General features: G+C 44.7%; 2 protein-coding genes across 3 annotated transcripts; one reads left to right on the forward strand and one right to left on the reverse strand.

Moving 5' to 3' along the window:
- Window positions 1–213: 213 nt before the first annotated feature.
- Window positions 214–27,750, reverse strand: LOC148014615 (calmodulin-binding receptor-like cytoplasmic kinase 2). Of its 2 annotated transcripts, none has more exons than XM_087666210.1 (7): window positions 27,135–27,750; window positions 26,867–27,049; window positions 9,903–10,147; window positions 9,576–9,744; window positions 9,413–9,502; window positions 8,892–9,202; window positions 214–1,202 (listed from the first exon to the last, which is right to left on the reverse strand). In XM_087666210.1, exons 1-7 carry the CDS (start codon window positions 27,298–27,300, stop codon window positions 885–887), a joined length of 1,482 nt encoding a protein of 493 aa, XP_087522336.1. In that variant the 5' UTR covers window positions 27,301–27,750; the 3' UTR covers window positions 214–884. The 2 variants fall into 2 exon arrangements, with proteins under 2 accessions (XP_087522336.1, XP_087522337.1); XM_087666211.1 differs by having other exon boundaries at window positions 8,892–9,190; window positions 27,135–27,748.
- LOC148014616 (enhancer of mRNA-decapping protein 4-like) lies at window positions 4,867–6,332 on the forward strand. The gene is made up of 3 exons (XM_087667408.1): window positions 4,867–5,235; window positions 5,282–5,765; window positions 5,800–6,332. Exons 1-3 carry the CDS (start codon window positions 4,867–4,869, stop codon window positions 6,330–6,332), a joined length of 1,386 nt encoding a protein of 461 aa, XP_087523534.1.
- Window positions 27,751–27,851: the final 101 nt, after the last annotated feature.

Genomic DNA, 27,851 nt, shown 5'->3' on the forward strand with positions numbered 1-27,851 from the left:
GTATGTTACCATCATCTTTAACATTATTTGTCCTTGCTTTTAGAATTATCCCCTTTGAAGATTAAGGAATTAAAAAACAATGACAAAAGGACTTAATGAGATGTTAATAGCGACAGAGAAGAGTCTTGATGATGGGGATCCACCAAACTAATCTGTATGTAGACGTAAAGGGGACAACAGGCCTACAACCAAAAAAGACGCACAGAGAGAGCATTTTGATTAAATGAGAAACGTTTCTATAAGATCATAAAATGGCTGGTGCTTGAGAGAAAAATACTAGTACCTACTTAGATACAATTGGGGTGAAAGCGCACAGCCTTTTCCCATACTTACAATTCTTATATGATCAGAGTTGAGGCTGCACTTACGCTTTCTAATCAAAAGTAAAAAAACTGTCTGTGGTGCAACTGGCTGTGCAGGAATTGCAGCCATCTGTCCATAGGCATTCTTCCCATCCCATACACAAGCCTGTACCAATCTCGCGAGTACACCATATAAAGCCATGTAAGTGGCAGTGGCACCGGCCATACACACTTGTACAGAAAACTTGGGTCCATTTTATCAAACGAGTTTTGTGGAAAAGTGATGACTCCATGTCCATGCTGTGTGTCACATTACACACGTACACACTGCACCCACGTATAGGCACGGCCAAAGAAAACTGACCTCGTCTTGCGATCATCATCAATCCTATTGACAACCTTCATTTCCTTTTCCAGGCTTTGTAATACAAAGGAAAGGTTGATGTCATGTCGAGCATGGTCTCATACTACCTACATGCCACTGTACGAACTGCCCACCAACATAGATTTGGAAGAAAGTGGAGCCACCTGATTTTCTTATAATTGCAGCTAATCAACCGCATGTGCAATTACAAGCACAAATTATTTGTTGCTTTCCATCCTCGCGATCTCTTTGAGACTCTTTGACATCAGATCTTGCGACAACCTGCTGGCTGATGACACGTCAGAGTCCGATAAGCTTACAGATTGTGCCTCCTGTAACATATTCTGGTAATCTTTCCGAATGTTCCACAGTGTCTCTACAACTTGCTTCATCACTGGTCTATCTTGCTTTGTTGGAGCTGCACATTGAAAAGCAAGTTCTGAAATTTTCTCTACCACCATGGAAGCTGCATTCGTCTTTTCCAATCTTGGGTCAAGAATGTCTATCACCTTCCCATCAAGGAACTTCTTGAATGCCTGTCACAGACTTAGGATGAGTAAACCTCCCTCCCTCCATCCCTCCCTCTACATCATGGATGTAAGCATTAATTTAATACCAACAAAAAAAAGTTAATTGGATGATGTGATTGAAAATGAAATTTACTAAATTACACCAGCTGCCTGACCATTGAAAACAGCTGAATATCAAACAATATATGGAAAACGTTTTACAAATCTCATGCCCAGTGATAAGTGAGGCAGTTTTGTGGAAGACAACCAAAGAAGTACATGGAATAGCCAACCTCCCAACTTGCTCATACGCCTCAGCCCAACATAATTGTCAGCAAAGCAATATAGAACCTTCAAAGTTCCAATACACGGATCAAAGAAGCAATACTACAGATCAGAGAACCCACAGATGGAACACTTCAGGTACCATCACTTGCCCTCATCCTCACCAAAAAAAGTATTAAGACAAAAACAATTGAAAAATAATGGCCAAAGTAAGTATAAGACAAACACAATTGAACAAATGGCCAAAGGGGTCATAAATTGTAGCTAGACAACCATGATACAAAAAATACTCCACATTCTACTCTTAGAAAGGCAGTTAGGGCACACATCCTGTTCTGTAATCTACAAGAAAATCTCTGCCTCAATGCCAAGAGATTCTTTTTTGGAAGGCAAGAGTTTGCATTTACCCCAACAAATGTGAGTCAAGGTTATAGCAACGGAAGAATCATTTGCGAGGCTTGTAGTAGCATGGGGGTTAGTAAGAGTGGCCCTTCTCACCCACTCTCTTTAATGTCAAAGAGAGGAACTAGGAGAGAGAAAGAGAAGAGAGAAGACTGCAGAGAAGAAGTAGAAGAACAGAAGAGAGAGAAAGACAGTTACGAGGAGAGAGAAAGACTAGAAATAGAGAGAGAAAGACTAGAAGAGGAGAGAGAAATGGCGGCAGCCGTGGAAGGATAGGGAAGAAGGTAAAGAAGGTGAAAGGACAGATGTATATTTATCAAATGGTCCCATGCCAGTGTCCTTCACACCTTTTATACCTAGGTCAGTGTAACACTAGGTATTTCCCTCCATTACAATCCATCCGTGCTTGAATGTTTTTGTCCCAAAAACAAAGAAAGGAGGGACTTACTACATAGGTAAGAAAATTGTAGTGGAGAGGATATGGGACTCTATGCAGGTGTACAAAGATATTACAATCTCCAAATCTTCATATGGTAGGTTATGTATATGGCTGCAAGCATACTATCAGATGCATACATCAATTGTGGAACCATAGGATAATGACTTGATGCATTCTTCTGCAATCATGAATTGCAACCTGATAGAATAACTATGCTGTCCTGCAGACCCTGCTGTAGAAAAAGTGCCATAAGTTTGGGTAGGCTGAACCAGACCAAGCGTTTAATAGCTCTGTAGAAAGCTCTTTTAGTGTACTATCAGGTGATGTAAGTGGTACATATCTGTAAGCAATTCAGAATTTTAAAGAGCTCAAAACAAAGAGTTGGCAGGAAGCAGACTGCAATGAGACAGGGCACTTAACTTGCATCCTTTGCATCCAAAGATCATCATGAAGATATGAGGATTAGCCAAGATGCTTACTGACCTACATAGAGCTTTTAACGCCCTTTTGTCCACCTGGATCAAAGGGAAAAGTGATATCGCTGCCATGCATTGAATCAGCTTCCATAAGGTCAAAGTCAAGTACAGCTGGAAGCATGATCAGCATGGTGGTATTCGCTAGCTCTTCCATAAGCCTCTCAAGTATCACCATGCTCTGTATGATTGAAGCATATGAGGCTGAAATCACCATTGCATGGACTACATCAACCCCTAAGTGCTGCATATTCATGGACCCTACATTTTTAGTAATGTCCAAGCATTTAAATTGCAGGTTTGTGGACTGAAGGGGCTCCCACATGGGGTCATGATCATCCAAATCCACATGCTGCCCATGATCTTCTTTCTTGAATTGAAGGTCTTGTTTTTTACCCGCCCCAAAATGGTCCTCAGCAAGATCTTCTCCATCCTTTGGATCATAATATTCTAATACCAAGAATATTTTTGCTATCTTTGCCCTGCATGTGGCTTGACGATCACAAGATATCGGCTTAGCACATCAATAGCATAAGCCCGCAGCATGCAATTCCCGTATCGTATCACTAGTAAGGTGTCTAATGCATTTAGCCTTAGATAGCAATTTACACACATGCTCATCACCATCGGTCAGCTCAGTAATAGTTCTGACATGCTGCTCATGTACAACAGATGGCTGTCCATGCTCATGACCATAATGCTCATGCTGTCCATATGGATGGTCATACCAATGTGGCTGCTGTTCATAATGATATTCATGCTATCCATACTGCATATGGTGATAATAGCCTTGCTGCTCATATACATCTATTTGCTGCTGACTATTACCAAAACTTTGGCCATATTGTTGCCCATAAACATGCTGCCCAAGATTGCATGATGACTATCCAACATGACTACAATGGTGTCCTTGCATCCTAGGCTGACCATAAGTATGATAAGTGGCAAGTCCATGAGCATAGGTAACGGCATGATGCTGGTCATAATCACTGGCTTGTTGCTCCTGCATTGCATATGAATCTCCATATGCATGCTGTTGATCCTTAAAAGTCATAGGGTTCTCGATGATTTCCATAGTAATACTTCCCAGCATGTCTATGAGAAGGCTCAGGCTTCTGCCCATAATAATCAAGCTGTCCATATCCATGGCAAGGTACACAACATGTATGACCAAATTCGGCATAAACATAATCATTATGTTGCTGTCCAGACTCTTGATGCAATTGTTGTTGCTTGTAATGTGTTAATGGTTGTTTAAGCTGTTGGGTAAAAGGCTGCCATTGCACCTCAAAAGGCTCGTGTGATTGCATTGACTGTTGCTGAATTACCTCAGAAACTTCCTCCATCTTATGCATGTTACAAATGGTGTCGCCTCAACCTAGCACAACTCTTGCTTCTGCTTTAGCCTCAGAACTGCAGCTCTGCTGAATTTGCTACTGCTGCTAGTACATCTACAGCTAGTGTTGATGGAACCAAGACTGAAATCTAGAGTATTCCACTGCCACCACTTGCATTCCACTGCATTCTCTACTATTTGTGCTGCTGCTGTTGCCCTTGTATGATAGGTAAGCTATGACTTGGCAAAGAACCTGAAATCTGCCAAGCTAATGAGCTTCCCAATGTTTGTAAACAGTACCACAAGCGTCTCCTTTGGAAGATACTATGGCAGATCAAGCAAATAAAGAAGGAACTGCAGTTCACAGCCCAGTAAGTCCTGGAAAGGAGCCTGAAATCAGTTCTCACACTCTGGAACAATATTGCTATGATCAAGCCCTGAATTCAGTTGAGAGCAAGGCATTTGTCTCAATACAATCATCCAAATCCCAACCTTCTAGACCAGTCACAGAATGTTTCTATAAATGCTCCCTACCAAAAGGGGTCTGAAATCAACTCTTTATTCCAGTCTGCACTTTACAATGCACTGAACTGAAGTCTGCACCTTGGCTTGAGGCAACTGGCAAGTATCATGATATGAAGTTCATGTCGCAGAAGCTCCTCTACTGGTCCATTGTCTTTAAGCAAAGAAGGCTCAGGAAGCTGTCAACATCATCGATGCACGGGAGACCACCTAGTGCTGGATCAAGTAGTAGGTATGGCACAGTCTCAAGGTGCAGTTGGTGCTGTTGCTGGTGCACTCAAGCCACACGTAAGATCTCGAAGAGGTCAAGCAACTGATCCCCACAGTATTGCTGAGCGGCTCCGGCGGGAAAGGATAGCAAAACGAATGAAGGTGCTTCAAGAGTTGGTTCCGAATTCTAATAAGACTGACAAGACATCAATGCTTGATGAAATTATCGAGTATGTCAAGTTTCTGCAACTGCAAGTGAAGGTCCTTAGTATGACCAGGCTTGGAGGTGCTGCAGCAGTTGCACCACTTGTTGCAGATCTACCTGTTGAGGGAAAGAACACATTGGTAGCAGCAACATTGGGCCAAAACTCAGGGTCTTTTCGAGATGCCATGGCAATTTCAACTTGGAAAGCCCCTCACGGTGCCATCGCTAACGCAGCACATTGTGGATCAAGATGCAACAATTGTCACTAGTGGTTCTGTACCATCGTCATTCTTGTCTGCAGCTTTGGAGCGAGCTTTGAAGAAAGAGTTGGCTTCTATAGGCCCTTCTGTTGCTCGTTTGGTGGCACCAAACCTAGAAAAGGGTATCTCTACAGCTGTAAATGATGCTTTTCATAGGGGTATTGGTGAGAAAGGTGTTGCCCAACTTGAAAAAAGTGTTGGTGCTAAAATAGAGACCTCATTGTCTAGGCAGTTGCAGGCTCAATTCCAAACTATTGGTAAACAGACTTTGCAGGAAGCACTGCGGTCTTGTCTTGAGGCATCAGTGATTCCTGCCTTTGAGAGGGCATGCCAAGCTATGTTTGGGCAAGTGGATGCAGCATTTCAAAAGGGCATGTCTGAGCATCACACTCATGCACAACAGCAGTTAGCTATTGGCATCAGCATATTCTCTGGCTGCATCCTTAAAGGGAGATTTGGCATATGGGCAAAGGAAGCTGCTTGCACTTGTTGAAAGTACGGGTGCTGCCCGTGGGACCTATAAACCTTCAAATGGCAGTCTTCCTGACAAGGTTATGATTGTGCAACGGTTAGAAGAGTCTTTGGATCCAACTAAAGAATTAACAAGATTAATATTGGAGCGGAAGTTGGAGGAGGCTTTCAACAAGGCACTCTCACTTGAGAATGTTGGAGTAGTCTCTTGGTTATGTAATCAGGTAGACCCTGGAACACTCTTTATGAACAATCCAGTTCCTTTGAGCCAAGGAGTGATTCTGTCTCTAGTGCAGCAGCTTGGCTGTGACCTGTCAAATGACACAGGCAGGAAACTGATGTGGATCAAGGATGCTTGCTTGGCTTTGAATCCTAATGACCCCACTCTTGCTCCACACATGCGGCATTTTCTGGAAATTCTCTATACTAATTTGCATGCACAAGTGTTCCGGACACAAACTTCAAACGTATCAAAACCGCGTAGCATTTTGGCTGTCTCTATTTCCTGCCCCTTCTCCTCTACCCAGATCTTTGAGTGGTCCTCTTACCAGTGAATAGATTGATGAGATGGACAAGTTTGAGTTGCGGAGGGCACTAACAGCCTTGGGCCTTCCCACCTCAAGAAAGCTGGAGACACTCAGGGGGAGACTAAAAGAAGCGCAGCAGCAGAGGAAATGATCATTGAGCAAACATTGGTGTACCACCCACTACAGCGGCATATGGAATTAATGCCTCAAATGTGCCTGTGGCCATGATACCCAAAATGGGGACATACTCCATTTGCCAGCCATACTCCAGAATCCGTTTAAAAAGAAAATGGCTCAAAAACATACTTGTCCTCTACATGCGACCTCTTGGCGAGGAACTGTGGTGAAGATGTTCGCCGGCACAGAAAGCCTGCGACAACCAGGCCACATATCCCCAGCTAAGGGCCCAAGAATCATAGCCACATGGGATTTGGATCTTGTTCCATAAGCAGTCCCGTTCTTAAGCACCTCTGCTGGAAATGGTCCACATAAACCTTCAAATGCTGCAGGCCCAAATTTGTCTCTGACACCAGAAGCAACACATCCTGAGAAGAGGTTATGTGATAGAGAGAGGTACTACAGACGCGACAGACGCCATAGCTCGGGGGGGTAGAGGACCTTGAAGGGAGTTGTTGAAGAGGCTGAGGTGCGACAGGAAGGGGATGTTCCATGGCAACGACAATGAGACAGGGAAAAGTGTTCTGAGTCAGGTTCGGATGATCTCGATGTGAAGAAAGGTGGAAAACTATATTTCCCAAAGTTGAGAGGGCTCATCGTCTCATCAAAGATGATACACTGTCAGATTGTGGGAAACACGGCTCGTCCCTTCAAAATAGCCTGTGAATGAAAACGACCTGTAAATTATAGTGATCGGCCTCCATTTTACCTCCAACTTCTGAGAATGCCTTCAATGCAGCCTGTCTTCTCCTTGGGAATGTCCACTGGTTAATGCACCACTACATGTAAGTCTGTACCCCTAGTACTTGTCTGCCATAGATGACCTGATTAAAGAAATAGGAAAAATTAGTTGAAATGTAACCAAACTGGGATCAAGAAGCCTAAGCTCAAATACCACTGTCAAAGAGAGGAACTGGGAGAGAAAAAGAGGAGAGAGAAGACTGCAGAGAAGAAGTAGAAGAATAACAGAAGAGAGAGAAAGACAGTTACGAGGAGAGAGAAAGACTAAACTGGGCCCCAAAATAGGCTGGCAGGCGACAGCAGGGCTGAACCGTCAGCAAACTGAAGCGCTGCGGAGCAGGGATCAGGCGACAGTCCGGAGGGCCCAGGTCCGATGACGACGGTACGCTCTGATACGCAGGGCAGACGCGCGTTGACCTGCAAAACCAGGGGACCGCAGGGCGGCAGCCACAGGGTCGCAACAAGGCGCCGGTGCAGAAGAGGACGGGCTCGAGCAGGTGAACCCTAGATCGACATGGCGGCGAACGCAGCCCGGCTCAAAAGGCAATGGGCTGGCGTCGTGATAGGAAGGCTTGGCAGTAGGGGCAAGAGGCGAAACGTCCAGGCGGTTGTCTCACGCAGGAAATGGGGCGCCAACGGACTGCGGGTCACATCCAACACGCAGTAGGGGGCGACGGGGTAGTGACGGGTAGGCAGAAGCGGGACATAGCAAGACGTGAGTAGAACAGGCCCAACACGAAGCAATGAGACGATGTCAGGCAGGGCGCCGTGCAGGAAAACGCGTCCGCGCGTCAGAAGGCAGCAGACCTGTCATCTCCGCTCGATCTCTCTCTCGCCCGCCATCGCGTTCTCTCCCGCCATCCCACCTCTCTCTCTCTCTCTCTCTCTCTCTCTCTCTCTCTCTCTCTCTCTCTCTCACATATACAAACGTATGTGTGCATGCCTGCGCACACACGTGTGTGGGTGCATACACAAGTGCGCATGTGCATGTGTACATGGCTAGTTGGGTGGCCTGGGGAGGGATGGGGATGGGGATGGGGATGGGTGGGTGGGTGGGTGGGCTGGTGTGTGTGAGCACGAGTACACATATATACGCTTGCATGTGGGGAGTTTGCAAGAGTGAATACATGTATGCATGTGCATCTATCTATATATATGTATGTATAAAATACGCAAAAAATAAATGAATTAAAAAAGCACAAATGCACATATTTTAGCAGCACAACGATACTAGGCAACTTCTCCTCTTCAAAACATAAGTTGGCCATATACATACATGCATGCATGCATGCATATATATGTGTGCCCACGTGTGCACGTGCACATGTGCATGGGTGCATCCACAAGTGGGGGCAAGCATATGTGCGTGAGTGGATAGGTGGGCAAGTGTGTAGGTGAGCATGTGTACACGTGTATGCATACATGTGGGGGTGTTTGCATGTGCGAATGCATATTCATGTGCATGCATTCATGCGTGAGTGCTTGTGTGTGTGTGTGTGTGCGCGCGCGTGCGCGCGTGCGCGTGTGTGTGTATTGAATGTATGTATGTATAAAATACACACAAAGTGATTGAATTACAAAAAGCACAAATGCATATAATTTAGCAGCACATTACTAGCAATTTCTCCTCTTCAAAACATAAGTTGGCCATCCAAAATTTCAACTTACCCATCGTACAGCAACTCGCTCCTTCATATCCTTTTTCTCATCAATGGGTCTCCTTCCAGTTATGATTTCCACAAGTAATATGCCAAAGGAATAAACGTCACTCTTTTCAGTCAACTGAAATGTTTTGAGGTACTCGGGATCCAAGTAGCCAGTGGTTCCCTTTATTTCAGTTGAGACATGAGTCTCTCCAATCTCCAAAGGACCCATTCTTGAATACCCAAAATCTGCAACCTTGGCCCTGAACCTTTCTGTCAGCAGAATATTAGATGGCTTCACATCCCGATGAATGATGGGTTTACCTGTATCAAAACCTGTGCATTATCAGCACTCCTTAACAGAAAACTTAGAAAAATTTTACTGCAGATCAGCAAAAGGACAAAAGTTACAGAATTTATGTGCATGCATCTGTAAATGAGGACAAATTGGGACTTTCCAAAGCTAAAGCCTAGCACCAACTCTAAAACCTTTGTTTAAATCTTTAACGCGTTGTTAGAGCAAATCCCTAGAGTTCAAAGGATTACCAGCATAAAGATGAAGATAGGTCAGAGCATGGGCAACATCAATGCAAATCTCAAGTCGCATTGAAAGATCCAACACAACCCCATATGCGCCTGCACATCAGCTTTATTATTCATACGATATGATGAGCCATAAACACCGTTACAGAGCTTCAAAGTTGCATACCATCAAGATGTTCGCGCAGGTTACCATTGGGAATGTACTCAACTACTAAAATGCGCTCCTCATTTTCATCCATATAGCCAATCATCTTAACGAGGTTCATATGCTCAATATTGAGAAGCATTCCAACCTCATTGTCAAATTCAGTCGAAAGACGTGAATCATAAACTTTCTGTCAAAAAATATAATCATGATGTTAACCCTAAACTTCACATTACTTTTTAGCTACATGCACCACAATAATTTAACAAGGTGCAAGTTCGTAACCACTCATAAGATGAAATATAGAAAGTAAAAAGTAATTCATTAGTTTTCAAAAAAGTGTTTTGCCTTCTTTGCTCGTTTGATTGCCACAATAGTTCCATCCTGAAGCTTTCCTTTATAAACAGTACCAAAACCCCCCTGTCCAATTTTGCATGATGGGGAAAACTTTTTCGTAGCTTTGCTAAGTTCAGCTAGGGTAAAAGTTCTGCCTCCAAGTTTCTTTTGCAAGGGCGTTTGAGAAGCAGAGCTGAAATTTGTTGAACTAGAGCAACCAAAGGAGCTGTCACCCATGGAGACTGACATTGACTCGCCTGCACAGCAAATGATGCTAAATGTGGTGATACATGCTGAGGAACCATAAGCCCCAACTTTAAATGGAAACTAGGTGAGTCAATCTGGCAAGAAAACATAAAGAAAACACTACAATTCAAGTCTAACACGTCAATATTATGAGTCATGACTGCAAGTAAAAACAGTTGTGAGCTGTAGTCAGCTGACATCTAATCAATCCAAGTGAATAGCCTAGTAACGACATAACAGCACCAACATGCATCATATATGCATAGGACAAACCCCTACAATCGTGAAGATAAAAGCTCCAAATTTAAAGCTTAACCGCTCTTATTTCACTTTTTCAGTCCTTGCTTAGTGTGTGCCTCGCAGTAGCACATGCCATACATGACTAAGGAGGAGGAGGGAGCCCAGAAATAAATAGGCAAAAAATATCCCTAAATCTGAATCAGATCGGCCAGCAATAAAATAATCTTAAATGCTGGTCAGCCATAAAATAATGGCATAAAATCACAAAAATAGGCACCAGAAAAATGCATGAAATATGCTCCTGTGCCCAGCTCATAAACTGCATCTAGATTCACTCATGAGCTGACCAATTTGCTAACAATATGTGGTGCATTTCCATCCAGCAGGGCCTACACTACTGTGTTTTATGCTCTGAAATTAACTCCCTAAGGGATAAAAATCCTAGGTTTAGTGTTTTAGTGTCCAGTATATAGAGATATAGTTGTGAAAATTTAAGAGACGAAGTGCAGGATTAAGCAAGCTTACTGAGTTTTCGATATTAGATTAGTTGGACTACTACGAATGAGTGTCATAACTATTGAAGAAGGCTAGAATAATTCATAGAAATTAGTTACCAATATGACCTATTCAGTGCAACAAATCCTAGGAGTTGGCTTGACAACCTGGTTAAAAGTGGCTTGGTCTTTGGCTAGTCACTTTTTGGTGTGTTTGTCGGGAGCCAAGTGCACTCGAACGAGTGATCATTCTCTCTAGGATATTGAAATCCTAGGTATTTATGAGTGAATACGAGGTCTCTTTTCCACACTTTTTACCTATGACAATTCATCTCTATCCCTCATCACCGACCTATTGTGGATCCCCAAATTGGAGCAACCACACACTCAACAGATTTATGGGATCGGCTCGATGCTAGAGCCTGCTCTTCTCTCTTTTAAATGGTAGAGATTCTATTCACGTGCATGTTAGACATACCCACATGGCTGCAAATGTCTGGGACCAGGTTTCTATCTGTTTACCAAGTTCAGATTTACAAGTATCGGATACCCCTTGAATCAAAGCTACAATATCTCTTTGTTGCAGATTCCCCTATAATGAAGAACCACATCAATTAGATGGAGAATGTCATGAGGACATAAAAACTTTTGACTTAATGTTCTTTGAGCACTTAAGTTGTGCATGTGTGGTGCACATGTGAGGCATGATCAAGTAGGTGAAAGCAAGGAAGAGGAGAATATCATGAGGACATGAACTTATGACTTAATGTTCTTCAAGCACTTAAGTTGTGCATGTGTGGTGCACATGTGAGGCATGATCAAGTAGGTGAAAGCAAGGAAGAGGAAACTTTATGCAAGCCTTTTGATACAGTCCCACGAGATAGAATATTGCAAAGACTACAGGCACTTGGGATCCCATCAGACATGATTTGGGGCATCTATGCCCTGTATGAGTAGGTGGTGGGCCGAGTTAAATGCCCTAGAGGCCTTTAGATGTGGTCTCTACTGTCATCAACATGAAGCACAAATGTCTTCTCTCCCCTACAGTCTTCCAACTCTACATCAATGGCATAAAGGACCACATCACATGAGGAGACAAGGGTAGACATAGTAGGAACATTGGTCTATATTATGGTTTATGCTGACAATATTGTCTTAGTCTCTAAGTCACCACAGGGCCTACAGTGACATATCCATCCCCTACATGACTTCTAAGAAACACATAGCATGGATTGACAATTAATCTTGGGAAAACCAAGATCCTGATCTTCCACAAATCAACCCCAATACGGAGGATATCAATCCTCACTCTAGGAGATGGACAAGTGGAGATAGTGAACTCAATGACTCATACGTCTACTTGGGAATCACAATTAACAAATCCGTTGGGAGATCCATCATGGCACAAGCAACAAGAGATAGACTTACACAAGGATATGTGGCATTAAACATGTGTCAAAAGTGGGTGCAACAATGGAAGCATAGAAGACTATTATGATAAACTACACAACACAAGGGAAAAGGTAGAGAGATTGTGAGAAAAGAGACACAAAAAAAACACTACAAAGAAAGAACTCAAACATACACTTATGAAATGGAATCCATATACCAAACATGAGACACTCACGTACAACGACAGGTCGCTGGTGTTGAGAAACCCTTCACCTGCAGTTTGCGTTTTTGCGTTTCTACATTTTGCGTTTAGGGTTTGCAGCCCCAAAAAGGGGCGCCATCCTAGACTAACTGTGCCTATTTATAGGCCACTCTTTCATTCACTCCTTACGGCTGATTCATTCAGTCTGTCACCTCTTCTCTCCAGCCTCCCCACTACCCTCACACCCCTTCAGGAGGACATTGCGGTTCATGGTTTGTGGCTGTCTTCATCATCTTCCTTGGGGTTCCGTAAAAGCAACAGCAATACACTAACCTGTCCACTGCCGTAGCACCCTTGGTCCCTTGTATCACATTCACTCCATGATTCGGAACTTCATCATTCCATTCATCAAAGTTTCTTCTCTCTTCTTTTCTCTTCTCCATGTTTGCCGAGTTCACTCCGTGTTCCTCTCCGCAAACCCTACTGTCTTGCTAGTACGTCATCTTTCGACATGGTATCAGAGATGAATCTGCTCACCTAGCAGCGAAGATCCTCCACTCCAGTGAAGGCAAAGACCGGTGACGGGTTCGGCATCCACTTCTCTTCTTCTTCCGCTACATCAACATCTCGTTTTTGCAGATTTCGGGTATTTCAGCTTGCTGTCCACACCCCGTTCGCGGAGGACATCTCAGCCGAAGATGTCCATTGCTGTCTCCATCAGTTGGCGCCTAATTTCCAGCCCTCTTCACGCAGTTTGGAGCTGATTTCAATCAAGCGACTGTTCTTCCTGTGCAGACCTGCTGCCGTACAACCTGCCACGTCATCACAATCCTGCTGCCTACGTTTTTAATCTTTCTCTCTCCTATTGCTTGCGTTTTTAGTCTCTCTCTCTCTTGCAGACTGTCCTTCCTACGTTTTAGTATTTCTCTCTCCTACCAACTGTCTTGTCTGCGTTTTTAGTCTTTCTCTCTCCTCACCTACGTTTTTCTACTGGTTGCAACCTCTTACTGCTGGTCACATCCTCCTCCCACTAGCAGCTCACTTCCAGCCCTTCCACTACCCTCCCACCCCTTGAGGTGGACATTGCGGTTTGTACTTCACACTGCCCTCACACCCCTTGAGGCGGACATTGCGGTTCATGGTTCATGGTGGCTAACCTCTTCCTTCTTCAGCAAGGCACACTGGTATCCATAGCTTCTTTACCAACAAATGACTAGACTATTGGGTGCTCCTACTATGGCATCACCAGGTACACCATTGATGCTTGCCGACTTCGACCTTTGCTCCCCACCCCCCCGGAGTATATGTGTCTTCCACAAGGCACTCCTTGTGCCACCTCTCCTTTCTGGGCCACAAAGAGTGTTCTACATTGGCTATCTATCAGAGTACTATGCTCAAGGCAGTAAGACGCATCCGATGCGCACTAAGTCCTTTCGAGCACATGGAGGATCGATTGGAGCTATGACCTCCTGGAGATCGTTGCAATGCCAGCAGCAGTCTTCTCCCACCTATTTTCGGGTATAGTGGCTACCACGGCCCGCAACTCTGCAATCCACTCCATCAAGAGACAGTGATTGTTTAATACCGTCTCCTCGTCAATCCACTCCTTCGAGAGACAGTGGCTGCTCAACTCCTTCCTCTTCTTCCGCTACCCAGTCCCCTCCACTAAGAGACAGCGACTGTTGCCCACCTCTTGCTCATTCTGAGCCCCACCCTTCCCCACCCTCCACTACTCAGGTTCAAGAGGCTACCTCTGGGAGCTCTTCGACACCCCAAATATCTTCTTCAACACCACCGGTGGCACTTCCTTTGTCATCAAACATTTTGGAGTCCGTGATCCATGAGTTTTTGGATTCCCTCTCTACTTCAAAGGGGGATTTTATTTATTTGCCCTTAGAGGGGACATCTACTTCTTCTTCGACTTCAGCGGGGGCCCCTCCACCTCCCACCTCAAAGGGGGAACCTACTCCACATGAAGTTCTTCACCCATCCTCTACTTTCTTGGAGTGGTTGTCTTCGACCATTCATCTTTTCTACTGATACCCAGGATCTTCAGGTACCACCTAGATCGGGACCTCGGAAGTTCAGCCGCGACTTGGTGACGAGGCCTTCGTATTCCTTCCAACATGGATGCACGGAGCTAGTGGCTTCTCTCCCGAAATTGAGTTTCGAGTTCTCCAGTTCACTTTGTCTACTAGTCTTTACTGCAGGTTCCCTTGGGGTTCTCTACATCTTCTTGCCTTGGTCACTTGGTCAACATGGAGCCACCTCCCGAGATCAAGTACGGGCATATCCTTATGGTTCTCGGCACCAGACAAAGTCCAACATTCCTCCTATGCATTGCATGTTTTCATCATCTTTGTACTAGGGCACTTGGGCAAGTAAATGATTTCCCCACAAGGGACACTATCCAAGTGGCACCTGCTACATGAGCATTCTTCAGCATGTAGCATTGCATCTCCACCTCACTCTTCTCTTGTTCCTCTTTTTGAGCCTGAGCAGGGGTGTTGAGAAACCCTTCACCTGCAGTTTGCATTTTGGCATTTCTGCGTTTTGCATTTAGGGTTTGCAACCCCGAAAAGGGGCGCCATCCTAGATTGACTGTGCCTATTTATAGGCCACTCTCTCATTCACTCCTTACGGCTGATTAATTCAGTCCGTCACCTCCTCTCCAACCTCTCCACTACCCTCACACCCATTCAGGAGGACATTGCGGTTCGTGGTTCGTGGCTGTTTTCATCATCTTCCTTGTGCTACGGCACCCTTGGTCCCTCGTATCACATTCACTCCATGATTCGGAACTTCATCATTCCATTCATCAAAGTTTCTTCTCTCTTCTCTTCTCTTCTCTTCTCTTCTCCATGTTTGCCGAGTTCACTCCGTGTTCCTCCCTGCAAACCCTACTGCTCGTTGGTACGTTATCTTTTAACAGCTGGTATGTGGGCACTACCACCGACTCCCTCTCTCCAAGAGGACCCACTCTGGAAGACTCCAAGTGACAAATAACTGTGGAGAAGAGAGCCCTGCAATAAATAGGACAAAACCAACAAAAAGTCCACCAACATAACTAATAATAAAATATGCGCATCAGCTAGCTAAAATGCCCAGTCAACTATAAATCAAGTCTCAATACATTAGGCACCTAAATGCACAATAACATGCCCAATACACAATACATGCACAAACTCACTCATGAGCTTGCTAATCTACTTGGAGAGAGAGTGTCATCAAGCGCATTTCCATGAGCCCTATACATGGAGACAGTTGTTTGGCACATTGATCACACCCGCCATGGTGTATGAAGCACATGTTTGAACCCCTAGCCTAGCTAAATATCTATGGACACAGATTGAGAAAGAACAAATCATCATGCCTCACAGATGATCGATAGCAAGCCATCAGTACCACATTAAATCATTCAAGTAAACTTTGATGCAACCCCCATGATGATGGAGCTGTGAGAGTAATGGAAGAAGGAACTCGAACTTAAGAGGAAGAGAGAGACAATATGCAAGAGAAGAAGAAAAGAAACCTACACTGAACAAGAAACAATTGGTGAATACAGAAGGAGGATAGATCAAACCCTACACGCAGCCCACAACGTCAGTGAAGGCAGCAGATGAGGCTGATAATGATGGCAGCACTGGAGACAGAGGAAGATGATGGAGTCGAAGTGTGCACCTACCAAGGAAGGAAGGAAGATGATGATCTGAATGACTACCAAGTGGGAAATGGCTATAAATAGCCACAAAACCCCTAATCTAGCTAACTGCAATCTGGAAATGCCATAAATGCTGGTCGACCAGCATTTAATGCTGATCGTGGCATAATAAATGCCTAGAAAATGCTAGATGGCCACCAAAAAATCCAACTAGCAAGGACAATGTCCAAAAAGTGTGGACAACCTAGGAAATGCAAAAACTGCTCATGGAAAACACACTAGAACCCAACAAACAAAAGAAATGCACCCAGATAGCCACTCTAGAATGAGTAGCCTCCCCCATCAAAACACATGACAGACTTGTAAGAGCTCCAAAAGTCCTCGCTTGACTCAGATGAGGCTCACAGGTAGGAGATGACAAGGCATGACAAACACAAAAAGAGGGGAGAAAACAGGCCGCCTGCAAGAGAATTGGCGCTGTGATAGCAAAATGCAAATTGGTATGTGATGAGAGCAGTCTGGGATGGTTACCTACACTTTGGAGTGGTCACCTCAGCAATAGACAGTGTTCTGCAGCCCCACACAACTCTATGTCCTCTCTTTTGGTTCTAATACCATGTGAGAGTGCGCAATGGAAGAAGATGTGAGAGTGCACAATGGAAGAAGGAACTCAAACACAGAGGAAGAGAGACAATTTGCAAGAGAAGAAGAAAAGAAACTTGCACTCAACAAGGAACAATTGGTGAATACCGAAGGAGGACTGATCAGTCCCTGCATGCAGCCCACAACGTCAATGAGGGCACCAAATCAGGCTAATGATGACGGCAACACCGGAGACGAAGGAAGATGACGGAGTCGGAGTGTGCACCTACCAAGGAAGGAATGAAGATGATGATCTGAATGACTGCCAAGTGGAGAATGGCCATAAATAGCCACAAAACCCCTAAACTAGCCGGCAGAAATCTGGAAATGCCATAAACGCTAGCCAACTAGCATTTAATGCTGGTCATGTCACAATAAATGCCTAAACAATGCCAGATGGCCACTAAAAAATCCAACTGGTGTGATGCTAAGAGGCAACTTGGAAGGAAGAAGAGGAACTAAGAGTAGGGGAGGGTCAATCGATGACAAAGAATCACCTGTAAGAGAACCATCAATAAGATCCTTGAAGACCGCAACCTCGTCGAAGATCACATCCCTGCTCGCCTCAAGCTTCTATGTCGTCGAATCGTAGAGTCAATAGCCCTCCGTGGTAGTGTTATAGCCCACGAAAATGAGCTTCCTAGACTTGGAGTCAAGCTTCATTTTCCTCTTTTTCTTGTCCACATGGACAAATGCATCACATCCAAAGATACAAAAGTGAGACATGGAGGGCTTTCGACCAAAGAAAGCCTCGCAAAGAGTCATGTCTTATAACATAGAAGTTAAGGAATGGTTGCAAATGTGAACTACACTAGTGACCGCCTCACCCCAAAGGATATAAGGAATACTATCACGAGGACGTGAAAATTTTATGCTTTGCTTATGTTTAATTGACATTTGATTAAAGGATTAATCAAATGTGCAATTAAAAGATGCACATGTGTTGCACATGTGAGGTGCAAGCTACTTTTTCACAGTTGAAGACCGAAGGACCCTATGAAAAAGATGGGTGTCAAAGGCAAAAGTTGTAACAAGCTACACTTGTTAGATTCTAGGTGAATTTTGGTGTCAATTTGCCCCTCGGACCATTAATTAGCCATTAAGTGTCAGTGGTGACACTAGGGACTAGGCATTAATTAATGGATTAATGCTTGTCCAAGGGTCAATTAATGCATGGGACCAATTTGGGTTGCAAATGGCCTAGCCAACTAATTTTTTGATGGGCAAGATCAATTTTCTGGACATGGATTAAGGGATGAATTAATTTTCAGAATTAATTAATTCTGTAAATTAATTAAATGGCTGGAAATTGCTGAAAATGGATTAAGAAAGCTGCCACTTGGCAAAACTTTCCCATGCAAGTGAGGGAAAGGCTAAATAGGGCTGAAGGGAGAGGGAAATCTCGTTTTTTCATTTTGGAGCTGTTGGAAAGAGGTGTTGGACTGTTGCTGCCAGCTTTTGGGGCCATTTCCCAGTCATTGGAGACCATTTTGGTGATGAAGATTGCATATTCTTCACCTTGGGAAGCTGGCAATTGTTGCCGATGCACTTTCTCCTAAAGATCACAATCTCTAATGCTCCTATTGTTGTTGGTGCATCTGTTTGGGGCTGGTACAGCAGGGCAGCTGCTGATTTTGATCAGTTCTTCGCGACAAATCTCAAAATTTTCTCTCTCTACAGCATTCTCTCATCTCTTTCAGCCTATGCTCAGCCATTCTCAACAATTCTTAGCCATTTGGAGGAGATTTCAGCCATTTTTGGTGGGCTGATCTGTAATTTCTGCAGTAAACCCTAATTTACAACAGAAATTAGGATTTAGCAACCACCTTGGGATCCGTGCCAGAGATTGAAGGCTCAAGAAACTGAAATCAGCAACTGATAATTGAAGATTATCAAGGGATTTCAGGAGCCAACCCATTCCAAATTGATTTGGGGCAGCATTTGGCCAGCCAAGGGTCAAATTGGAGAAAAAGTCCTAGGTGAATCAAGGGGCAAATGACCCAAAAGGCTTGCTGGTCATTTATGACAGCATGAGCAATTGGTTAGCAGGAGGAGATTGAGGAATCTCAAGTTGTACTCCTTCCAATTGAATGAAAGCTAAAGAAATACCACAAGGGGTGCCAGTATTGGGGCCAACAGGGAGTCTACTGTCCAAGAATGTTATGGTAAAGTGTATATTTCGTTTTATGTGCATTTATTTATTGCTGTAATTAACTCTTAAATCAGGTTATCACCACCCATTCCAAGAAGGAAGGCTAGTTTCAAATACCTTGATGCTCCGATGTCAATCGGGCCATCTCTCGCATAATCTTATTCACACTCCACCACACCATTCTCCAAAGGTGTGTTCGAATGGGTGTACTCCACCTGAATGCCGTGATCCCTACAAAACTGAGAAAAGAGGTTAGAAGTAAACTCTCCACCATGATCTGCTCAGATGCCATGAACTTTCAAAGTAGTCTTTGTCTCCACTAAGACCTTCCACTAACAGAAACAGGAGTACGCCTCGCTCGTGTACTCCAGAAAATAAGGCCAGACATAACGACTGAAGTCATCTATAATCAACATCTAATACTTGGCCTTTCCAAGGAAGGCCGTGCCCATAGGTCTGCAAAGGTCAGTGTGAACCAACTCAAGCCAAGTAGAAGCCCTCCTAGTGGCAACCTGGAGATGTGGCTACTTATAATGGTTGCCCCTCAAACAGCTAGGGCACAAAGTGTGAATAAGAGGGAAATCAAGAAGTCCCTCCACCGTCGTCTTCCAAAAAGCCTATTGGATAGCATCAAGTTGAGATGACCATAACGAGCATGCCAAAGCAACCCAAGCTCGAGGGAAGACTTCATGACTAAGGCTGTGAGCATGTAAAGCCTACTCTCCTAGGAACTTGTCCAAAGAACGACACCTGTAGATTCAACCTCCACGGTCACCACATCATGTACAAAGACCATGCAAGTACCAAGCCGTGTAAGACCATGAACAAACAAGAGGTTAAAACTTAAATCCGGTACGTAGAGAACTTTGGCCAAAGAATACCACTTGTCTAGCAATAAATGAATAGTTCCCACTCCATGAACGAGAATGGTAGAGTTGTCACCAATGGTGGTCGTGCCCCCTCTAGCACTGGAGTCCTGAAGCCAATCATGTATGTAGGTCATGTGAGAAGAGGCCCAACTATCAACAACGAGCCAAGGCTTCTCTTAAGCGGAAGAAGCAAGAGTCGTATCCTCCTCGACAAATACATGCACAATGATAAACTCTATCTTCAGGATGAGTGCCCTTCCCACAATGTGGACACTTGGGCTTTTCTCCTTCTCATTCTTCTTGTCCTCCTAGTTCTTGTCGTTGGCTTGCACCTTCTTCTTCTTCCCTCCACATGTACCTACAATAAATGACTTGGTGGAGCCAAAACCACTGGTCCCAACCTCTCTGAGTTGCTCGTCATGCTCCAAGAGAAGCGATGAAAGCTCTTCCCATAAGAGCATCTTGCGGGTACTCGATGTGATAAGACTAGTGTAGAAGACATCGAACCGAGAAGATGGCAACAGAGCTGAGTCAAAAGAATCATAGCCATGTCTTCAAATGATATCATTTGACCAAGAAAGGCAAGCTCACCTCTCATGTCCTCCATCTTCATGATGTGCTCCTTCATAGAGAAGGAATCATCAAGACTGAGCATTTGCAACTTCTTCTCAAGGAAAATCTTGTGGACAAACGGCTTGTGTTGATACAAAGATACAAGCTTCTTCCATACTTCCACTGAAGTCTTCAACCATCCTGCAAACTCATAAAAAGAAAGAATCAAGCTCGAGAGTTGAGACAACGCCACAAGGCTACTTGGTCCATAAAAGTCCCATATGTTGGATCCTCTATAGGATGGGGGATAGAATCAAAAACAAGGGCCCAAAGATCGAAGGTGTCGAGTATGCACTTCGCCTTACGCGATCACATGAATAGTTCGGACCATCAAGTTTGTCTTCTTTGGGTAATGAAGATAAGACAGACACTTGCATTGAGGGTATCAAGGATGGCATCTTCACTTTGGACCGAGCCTTCTGTGATAGATGAATAGAAGGGGGATGGGCGACTCCTCTTGCCGACTGTAATCACGATAGTCGCATTTCCGCTCAAAAGGGTATCTAGAAAGAAGCTTCTCTCTGAGTCATCAAAGGTTGTAAACTAATAAGACATCTTCGATCCTACAATCACCTAGAAAGCTATGCTTTGATGGAGACAGTGTGGGAGACAAAAGGGAGTCAACTACATGGATTGTAGATGTGTCGTCTATCAAGGAAAAGCTATTTCCTGCCACTAGAAGGGGTTCACTTGCACCAAGAAATTGTCGCCTATGCCAAAAAGATGTTGCGTGAGCCAAAAAGTTGTCGCCTGCAAAATGCAAATGTGTGTTTCCTGCAAAACACAGAAAACTAGAGTCGCCTGATGTCTAGACAAGGTCACCTCGTCCTGGATGATATCGCCTAGTCTCCGAAAGGGTCAACTGGGCACTAGACCACCAATATGGGCAATAAATGCAGCAAACATAGGCTGAAAATCTGTGTTTCATAAATTCGGGCTGCTCCTCTGCAATGAAAACCTACTCTTTTGCAAGAAATCTCCAGACTACGTCCTCACTTAGGTGATAATACAATGTGAGAGTGTGCAACGGAAGAGAGGCACAAACACAGAGAGAAGCAAAGAGAGAGAGAGACAAGAAGCAAAAGATGAAGGAAGAATTCTGCACTGACTAAAGAAGAATGCTGATACAATGGGGATGGACTAATCAGTCCTTGCACGCACCCCAAAGCATCAATGAGGGCACCAAATCAGGCTAATGACAATGGTAACACCAAGCACGGAGTGTCGGAGTGTGCACCTACAAATGGAAGTCTGAAGACTAAAGAGTGTATGTGTTCGCCAAGTGGGGGGTGTTGAGAAACCACTTCTTCAATTTTCACACTGCAGTTAGGGTTTCGCACTAACAACCCCAAAAAGGGCTAGTATCCACATTCTAGTCCCTTTCTCAATGGGCCCCCACTCACAGGTGCACCACGCTAGATAGCTTATGCCTATAAATAGCCCGTCACTTCATTCATTCTTCACCCACTTCAGTCATTCTTCACCCCTCTTCTTCTGTCACTTCAACACTCCTCTCCATGCCGTTATTGCCCATGCCCCTATCGGAGGACATCACAGTTCGTGGCTTTCTTCCACCATCTCCTACCCTAGCATCGTCTTCCCTCATCAGGCATCAGCTTTCCACATCCAAACGTCAATCTCCAACAATCTAGCATCATCCTCTCCCTCCTACCCTCCCTTTTACAAGTTATTGACACTCCGGTGCTATGACTTCTCCAAAGGCAAATGGACAAACCACTAGGTGCTCCTCTTCCAGCATCACTGAACCTCCCGCCAATGCTTGCCGACCTATACCTTTGCTCCCTACACCACCAAAGTGTATGCGTCTTCCCCTAGGCACTCATTGTGCCACCTCTCCCTTCTAGGCCACAAAGTTTATTTTGCACCGACTCTCAGATTTTTTCCTCTCCCTCCCACCCTTGTTTCAATCTTTAACGTGTTGTTAGAGCAAATCCCTAGAGTTCAAAGGATTACCAGCATAAAGATAAAGATAGGTCAGAGCATGGGTAGTATCAATGTAAATCTCAAGTCGCATTGAAAGATCCAACACAACCCCATATGCGCCTGCACATCAGCTTTATTATGCATACGATATGATGAGCCATAAACACGGTTACAAAGCTTCGAAGTTGCATACCGTCAAGATGTTCGTGCAAGTTACCATTGGGAATGTACTCAACTACTAAAATACACTCCTCGTTTTCATCCATATAGCCAATCATCTTAACGAGGTTCATATGCTCAATATTGAGAAGCATTCCAACCTCATTGTCAAATTCAGTCGAAAGACATGAATCATAAACTTTCTGTCAAAAAATATAATCATGATGTTGACCCTAAACTTCACATTACCTTTTTAGCTACATGCACCACAATAATTTAACAAGGTGCAAGTTCGTAACCACTCATAAGATGAAATATAGCAACCATGCATAGAGATAGTAGGGTTTGTGGGGAGTAACACAAAGTGCGTATGGCAAACATTGAGAGAAAAGAAACTCAGAAACACAAGAACACAATGATGATGCATTGAATCATGCTATGAGAACAAAAGTTGATACAGCGGAGCCAAAGCTTAGAAGATAACTGCACTGTCCTGTCTAAATCAAGCAGCAGCACCTATGGGAATCTGCACAGTGAAGGAAGCGAAAAGTAGTCCTCCGAGCAGTAGGCTATCAAAGAAATCAATGGAAGGTGAAGGACAGCTATCAAGAGAGCAAACCGCATTCCTCTGATGGCGAGGAGTGACCTGGGCAACAAAAAGCAAATCCCAGAGTGTCAAGAGTTATCAAACACAGGGAGAGTAGCCCAAACGCTCACAGCAAGTGGATAATGATGACGCCAGATGATGGAGGATGAGTCGTGCTGCAAAAACGTTAGTCCCAGCAACCTCTGTGAAGACAGACGAGTGACGAAATCACTAACGCTCAGTGATGGAGACTGTTGCCAGAGGCTAGGATGCTGATGTCAAGCTAGAGATGATGATGCCAAGCAAGGAGAAGACCTCCAAACTGAAAAACGCAAGTGAAGGTGGAGCCTGAAGAAAAAGGGTGCTGACATCAGACAGAGGATGGTAGCACCAAGCAGAAGATGCTCCAAACACAAGGCATGATGCTGGAACAAGACACCTAAACTAGAAGAGGAAGGGTGAAGGCAACCAAGTGTTTGTCTATTTATAGACATACGTTGTCTAGAGTGGCACACCATTGAGTGGGCACCCACTAAAAAAGTAGCCAAAATGTGGACACCAGTCCTTTTTGGGGCTGTCAGTGCGAAACTCTAAATGAAGTGTATGAACTGAAGAAAGTGGTTCCTCAGTGCCTCCTCTCAGCCCCAAAAAGGGACGAAGAAAGAGGAGCAAAGAGAGATACGATGAAGAAGAAGAGGATCCCAAAGATCCAAGATTTCCATCTAAAAGGTAACCTGTAGTAAGGAACAGTAGACGGGATGAACTCTAGAACCCGACTCCACCTCGGGGGAGAAGCCACAAGCTCCATAACTCCATGCTCGAAGGAATTCTAAGGCCTCATCACTGTTGCGGCTGAACCTCGAATGCCCCAATCTAAGTGGTCTTTAGAGATCTTGGGTATCAATAGGAGAAATGACTACTCGAAGACAACCATCCCCAAAGAGTAAATGGAGGGTGACGAACTTCAAGATGAGAAGGTGCCCCCCTAGGGGGTGGAGAAGCAACGGCCCCCTTTGAAGCCAAGGAAGTAGAAGCCCCCTCTAAGGGCAAAGAGAGTACATCCCCCTCTGAAGCCCCCTCTACAAGAGGGGGAATCTAAAATCTCATGGATCACAGACTCCGAATCATCTAATGACAAAGGAAGTGCAATCAGTCGTGCCGAAGAAGGTGTCTAGGGTGTCAAACTCCCAGAGGTGGCCTCTCGAACCTAAGTAGTCAAGGGTGGGGAAAGGTGAGGCTCAAGCCCCAACTTCCGAGGTCCAAATGTGCACCAATGTCAGTAAATTCAGAGAGCAAAATTTCACTAATACATGAAAAGTCTCAAATTTTCCAGTGCCAATGTGCACAATGTTTGCAATTTCTAGGTCAAATACCACTATTATGCATGAATTGCATCAAATCTGGGAAAAGCCCCAAATTTCAGGCACAAATCTGTGAACTGTGCCTATGCACGCGAACCCCATCAGTGAGGAGAGGGCCCGGTTGCAAAAGATATTTTCTAAAAATGATGAACTATCCTGGAAACGTGGCGTGCACATCCATTGACCTGCCAACCAATATGACTGTGTCAATTCAGCCTGTGCGTGACCTGCGACGAGACTGACGAACATGGCCTGCGCTGACATGCGTGAGCTGTCCCTACGTGCGCCTGACCTGTCACTGCCTGAAGCAGTCGCCTAACTTCACGCTGGCTGGAAAACAGTCATCTAGCCCCATCACTGCCTGCCCCTGATTTGTCACCAGCTTAGTAAGCTATTGCCTGCACTCCCACTGGTCTAAAGTGACGTTTCTTCGCACAGACAGCTGAACTAACGTGCACAAATTTTGGGAAGCGCACGCACCTTAGCCATGGCTCTAACCAGTTTGAAGGGAAGAGTGCGCAATGGGAGTGCAAGTCAAAAGTGGAGCAGCAGTGTTGAGAGTGAGAGAGAGTGAACGCAAAGATGAGTGTACCAGATTGTGATGGTACACAAAGAATAAAGAATGTATATATGTTAGGGTACAAATAAGGGTGTGTTCACACCCGTATGACTTTACACGGAGACAAAGGGACTCTACACCCAACAAGTTTCTCCCAATGCGCTTATGCCTTCTCCAGTTCAGCTTTCTCAACATGAGAAAGAATGAAAGAATCTTTGATCAGCGGATAGTAAATATATTCAATCACAATCTCCACAACACCATACAGCTCTAAGATAGCCTCCATCATCACCTTCCGAAAGTTGAATTTGTCTCTATCAAGCTTTTGATACTAGGGAAGCGTTGGAAGGACAAGGGCCCTGTGGTTCATTTGGCTTGGAAATCCATGTCTACTTCACTAGACATCCTTCTTCCCCCTTGAGTTGATCGCACTTGCTGGTAGTCCCCCTCTAACTCCAAAAACGCAGCTGGTTAGGACTTCTTCGCCCGAACATTAAGCTCACTTTACTATCAAAGGCAATAAAAACACACAATCTGATCCAAAGGCTAAAAATGTACCCTTTTCATCACTTCTCCCACTGCTTCCTGCAAAAAAACCAACAAATCTTTCTCCATTCACACACCCCTCCACTTGCTCCACCCATAGTTGATGTACAGCCCTCCAACACACACTCATATGCTGAAAATGCTGCCTTGGTGTTTCACTGAAAACTGCTCTTCAGATCTGTCCAGCTCGGATCAGCCCTTCACCGTTTCAATTCCATATCAAAGTGCAATGTTGCAGAAGCATATGCACAAGCTGAGTGAAAGAAATGAACACACACACACACACACAGAGCTCTCAAGAATGAGAATGCTGGAGACGGAAAATTTGGAACAGATATGTACAAGGGGGCTGGTATGTGAGTATGCATTCTGCCAGAACCTCAGTCTCTCACTAACAGATCAGAATACAAAGATGATCAGACTACAAAGGCTGGGGTCACCTAAATAGGCAGCAGCAGGGCAAGAAAAAGTACAAAGTTGCTGGCCAACTGCTGCAGCCAACTGGCTGCCACATGACAGTCCAACCCTGCTGCCCCTCCACACACCTGCTGTCTCGCCGTACACTGCCTGCTGCCCAGGCTGCCCATCCGCTGCTATCCGTTCAGCCCACCTCCTGGCACTTGTCCGACAATCTGCCTGTGACTGTCCTGCCTGTAGGCTCTGCCTGCCCCTCCAGGAGGTGTCACCTCTAACAATAATAAGCCCTTGGCCACATCTACCAGGGAAGCCATGTATCTCAACCTGGTTGGGATACATGGTCTTAACTAGCCTGAAACAACACTCTTCCTACCAGGTGCCAAATCTGGTAACTAGTCAGAAAAGAACAGTAAAGAAGCCCTTGGCAGCAGAAAGGTATACTCATGTTTTCAGGAAGAACATGCTGAGCAAGAAGAGGATCAGTATTAGTCATTGAGAACAAACCTTCTTGGAGTCCAACTTAACTCTTCATGCCCCACTGGGTTTGTGGGCAAAAAATTTCTGCCTCGACCAAAGTTTGGTGAACATCTTGAGGGTTGGCCTCAAGCGTAGCATCAACTTCCTGGCTCTCTCCATGCCAAACTCACATACATGGTGACATGGAGATTGAAGTATGTGTCACCCTAGTCCTCATTACTGAGCTATCCCACACATGTACCAAGGAGAGGGAAATGTATACTGTTCTACAGGCCATCATCAAACTCTAATTTTTGACGCAGAATATGCAATAACACACAGTGGTCTACTGTAGAAATACCCTAGATAGTTCGTCGTGATAATTTAAATGCAGTCAACACGAGTTTAGCATATTTCAGAGGGAAAACGAATGCTTACTTGTTGCCCCCTTGGATGGGAAATCCTTGCTTTCAAGTCTCTTTTTATGCCGCAAGCATGGGAAGAGCAGGACAACCGAGGCCAGGAAGCAGCCTCCGAAAGCAACTAGGACATCAGCATACAAAGAATCCTCCAAGAACTTGTCGTTGTATCTCTGAGAGAAGATGTCGTCACTTACTGCCCCTGATCAACACAAGAGCAGTTTTAAGCTGACGTTTCCCTGATTTCAGCACATATATCTAACTCGATCATGTTTAATGGAGCAAACCTGCCAGTGAGAAGTTATCAGGGCGATGACTCTGGGAATCCTCAAATCCGCCATAACAAGTGTGCAAGCCATGGATTATCCAAGGCGTTGTTGCGCTTCCTTCGAGCGCTCCACCCGAAATGCTGCCTGCTTGTAACAGCAGCAGTTGCACGAAAATGGTAACCATTGTTCGAGGCCGTGCTACCAGGCTTCAACCGTAGCTGCACAATCAAATATACAATCTTTCAAAAGAAGACAAGGAGGAAATATAGAGCTGCGTCAGGTTGCGCTGCTACAACCGCCAGTTATCGTTTACGAAGATAAGAAGACAATGGGACTCCTTTCTACCATCACGGTGAATTCTGCATCCTAAATTGATCAGAACGTACGTACGAGATCCAATTTCGTGATAAGCACGAGATATAGAGCATCTTATCAGCCATTAAAACTGATCAAAGGTCAGGAATGACATCTTATGATAGAGCATGGCTTAGAGGAGCAGGTCAGGAACATCATTCGATTGTAGAGCATCCCTGGTCCAACACCATGTGGGAGCGTGCTTGCTTGCTTGTAGTCTTCTAAACAGGAGAAGAAGAAGAAGAAAGGGAGGAAAGAGAGAGAGAGAGAAAAGAAAAGACGTTACCTGAGCCTATTTTGTCTCTCTGTCAAGGGCTGTGTGGAGGACTCATCCCAGCCCCAAATTGTGCTTCTGTGAGCGACCGTCATTTAAGGCCACTC

Source organism: Lygodium microphyllum, chromosome 25 (genome assembly GCF_053477565.2).
Source record: "Lygodium microphyllum isolate KBCC chromosome 25, Lygodium_microphyllum_v1.1.10, whole genome shotgun sequence".
Taxonomy (NCBI): Eukaryota; Viridiplantae; Streptophyta; class Polypodiopsida; order Schizaeales; family Lygodiaceae; genus Lygodium; species Lygodium microphyllum.